At 31.5% G+C, this 3,837-nt stretch overlaps 1 protein-coding gene across 1 annotated transcript; it reads right to left on the reverse strand.

The window, feature by feature from the left end:
- Positions 1 to 665: 665 nt before the first annotated feature.
- On the reverse strand, positions 666 to 3,523 carry LOC132697992 (uncharacterized). The gene is made up of 2 exons (XM_060663806.1): positions 2,753 to 3,523; positions 666 to 2,159 (listed from the first exon to the last, which is right to left on the reverse strand). The coding sequence occupies exons 1-2, from the start codon at positions 3,227 to 3,229 to the stop codon at positions 666 to 668; spliced, it is 1,971 nt and encodes a 656-aa protein (XP_060519789.1). The 5' UTR covers positions 3,230 to 3,523.
- Positions 3,524 to 3,837: the final 314 nt, after the last annotated feature.

Consider the following 3,837-nt stretch of genomic DNA (forward strand, 5'->3'; position numbering starts at 1 on the left):
CAAGTATTGCGAAATTGTGCCGGTCAACAGCCAGAGCTACATCAAGGTAGGCCAAGAAGAAAAGAGATTGTCATTTTTCGTCTCGTTACATCAATATATTATTTTTTGAATAGCCCCGTTTTTTCTAGCTTCAATTAAACAAAAAATTACAGTCCATTGCTCTTTCTCGTCCATTTTTTGGTCCAATCGATCACGGATATTTAATTAATCGCGAAAATAACGTGGCCAAATTTCAGTTTGCTCGTTTCAAAAGGAACAGAATTTAAAAATTTGAGATTTTTTGTGGTTTCATTCGGACAGGTACCGAACTCGCACCGATTTAAGCTAGACGTCGCACAGTGGAACGAAAGATACGATTTTCCGGACATGAGTCAACCGTTCGCTTAAAAAAATATTTCTGATTATTTTGAACATTTTTATTCATAAATTTATTTAATTTTCACAAATATATATAAATGTTTATACGGGATGATAAATTCGCTATGGCAAAATCCAAAAATTATATTTGAAAATAAGGTAAGTTAAATATATTTAAAAAATTTTAAACTAACTAGAATTTTAATAAATATTTAAAAGTTAATAAAAATTAACGGAAAATAAGTAACTAACTAAATATAATATTACTTTAATAATTCATTTAACATATGCCAATATGAAACACTATTTTATTTGAGAAGGCTTTCGACCTCTAGCGGCAAGCACGATTTTCTTTCGTAGCCATTGTTAGATAAATATGATATATATGGATCAGACCAAAGTAATAAATTGTGTAATATATCTTCATTTGTAGCCCTCCTATTGGTCTTTCTTGCATGAAACTCCCTGACGTTTCTGAATTCTTTATGTCTAGCTTCGGAGGCTTCTTCTGAGAGCTTTCCAATTGGTACCACAAAATTTCTTATAATATCTGCTCCGTGAACTAGAATTTTATGGACTGAAGGGGGCATGTAATACCAGTCGTAAAGAGAAACATATAACTTAGCTGTCTGGGCTGTATAGAGATCAAATTTTAAAGGGCATATTTCTTCGGTACATGAAAGGGTTTGCAGGATTATTTTAATCCTTTCAAGCAATGTTAAATCGATGCCTATTATTTTAGAAGTTGTGGAACAGTCGGAAAAAAACTTTCTTGCCGCGTTTCCATCATTCGTGGTACCAACCCCTTGTTTTACCACATCAACTAAAATACCTAATTCATTTCTTAAGTCTTCCTGTATTCTGGCCTTCCTTGTAGCTTTTAAATTTTTATGCTCTGTAGTAGTACACGACCATCTCTTAAAATCTGAATTGTACGAAATATGCAACATCCATTCCATGCATCTAATCCAAGCATGCAAGCTCGAAATACCAAAAGAATAACATGTTTCGTCCGGTTGTTTTTGATAAATTTTGTTTAAGATATTAGTCTCTTTTGGTTTAGCTCCACAAATATAACAACACATAGAAGATGTATTTGTAAGGGTATTACATATTTTACCATCTATCATAGTAAAAAGTAATTTGTGCCCTATTAGCCCGAATTTTGTTTGGGTGGCTTGAAGATTCTCAATTTCTTTGTCAATTAATTTTTTTTCTTTTCTTATTACCTCTGGGGTTTCATGAACAAATGTAAATCTTAGTGGACGGCAATAACGAGTCGAAGATGGTCTTTTATTTTCCCAAATAATAGTGTCGTTTTTTACATTGTACAGTTTTATGGGTACCAAACTGGAAATAAAAATGCTCGAATCTTCACCTGAAGTTAGCTTTTGCTTATAAGTACTTTGCCCGGATGCGCCATCAAAACCCCATTTACTAACTAAAATAATATCATTGCTAGACGTAACACATTCCACAGTTTTCAATATCCTTAAAAGGGTATGGTCTAAAAGAGCCTGAAGTTTAACAGATGCTGATACCTCTGTTATAGTGATATATTCTTTGGGTGGATAAGATTCTAATTTAGTCTGTTGTATGGCATAGTATGAAGGAAAATGGTTCATATTTTCGAGGATTAAGGATTGTCGTAGAGTATTGTATTGGTGTTTTGACATCTTTGAATTAACAAAGATGCTCATCGCTTTTTCTCCCGAAATATTTTTAACACTGTGCCTGCTAGTCTGGCAAAATTCTCTTACTTCTTTGGCTTGGCTTGGGTTTTCCATGAGATATTCTATGACCTATAAATAAGAAATACACCTTTGTAGGGACCTAAGAGTTTGACAGTTGGCATTATTATTATTTTTGACTAAGAAAAGGAATTATTACAATTTTATTAAAAAGACGTGCTTATTATAGTTTGCAGATACATTTAAACATTTCGCTAAAATATTTTTAATATTTAACGATAGCATTTTGCTATAGTAAAGTGCTTATTTTTGGGCCCTAAGATCCAAATAGGTATGTAATAAAATATTAAGGTGTCCTATTTAAAAACGCCCTGTATATAGGAAAGTAACAATTTTTAAAATATCAAATAATTAAAGGAAATAAGATGGAAAATTAGGCCTGTATTTTTAATAGGCCTTTTTGATATTTATGAGGGTCTGTAAAAGCTGAACGGTTCGACTTAGCGCAAAACCGCTTGCACTTTGCTATCTTAACTTTTTATGAGCTATCGTTTGTAATCAAAAACAAAAACTTGTAAAAAAATAAAAAAATTTAAGGAAAATCTGAAAAAAAAAATTTCGCCTATTCCTTTCCAGAAATTTTCATAGGACACTCACCGTAAATAACCCTATATAATAATATTATTATCGTTGGTTATAGTTACCTTTGCAAAATCCGTATATCCTTCAGAACGTAGGTTTGTTTTGGCTGCAAAAAGTAACCCGTAGGATGAATATTGATCTCTAATGTCTTTCGTTTTCCTCCTTTTATGTCTTGCACTTAAGTCCTGCAAATCAGAGAACGATTTTCTCTTTTCTAATTGGATTTCCTTTTCTTCAATATCAGGTTCATTAAGCGAATTTAACATTTCTTCTCTTACAATTTCTGGGATATCGAAATTTTTTTTCAACCAGTTGGAATTTTTTGAAAAAAAGCGATAATTATTGTAACTGCTTTTAATATATCTTTCCTTCAATTTAAAACAAAACTTTCGTAAAGCCTCTTTTAACTCCAATTTAGCACCACTCGATAAAGCCTTGTTGATATTATCTAGCACTATTTCATAAAGGTAATTATAATCGCTAAAGTCTGTTTTATTTTGTAGGAGAAAATTGCAAAAATCTTTGTTAGTAAATTCCATTTTTACAACTAAATTACGTCAATAATAACATAAACGTCAAAATATTGTTGCAACTCGAGGCGTCATGCGTCACTTATTTTGTGCATGGCATGCTTAAATTCGATGTAGATAGGACGGTCGGATCCCGTCGGATCAGTCGGACTCGAATTTGTTTTGTATAAAATATTCAAAATGATAATATTTTAATATAAACGCGGGCATGTCTGGGCATTTTACTTACGGTTACTCTAAACTGGAAAGTTAAAAAAAAAAAATACTGTCAGTTCGGGAACAATAAAAAAAACTTTATATCATTCAAATGTTTAGGTTCTTAGTCTTAGATTATTTTATATGTAATAGAGTTCCGATTATCGCATCTTAGTGGTCTTTCTTCTATAAGCTATAAAAAACATAAGTATATTTAACTATTCCGCTTTCTTTATAGGCTTATTTAGGATAATTAAGTAACGAAGTTTAAAAGCAAATATTTGTTGTAAATTTTTGATTTGAAAAAATAATTTCTTTGATTTAAATCAGAAAAGTGCTGTAGATTAAAATACGTAATATGTCTTTGTAATATTTGATCGTTCAGTTTTAACCAGTACGTCCGAAGTTTGTACAGGCTCGTT

Source organism: Cylas formicarius, unplaced genomic scaffold (genome assembly GCF_029955315.1).
Source record: "Cylas formicarius isolate icCylForm1 unplaced genomic scaffold, icCylForm1.1 PGA_scaffold_2__14_contigs__length_35257938, whole genome shotgun sequence".
NCBI classification, from domain to species: Eukaryota; Metazoa; Arthropoda; class Insecta; order Coleoptera; family Brentidae; genus Cylas; species Cylas formicarius.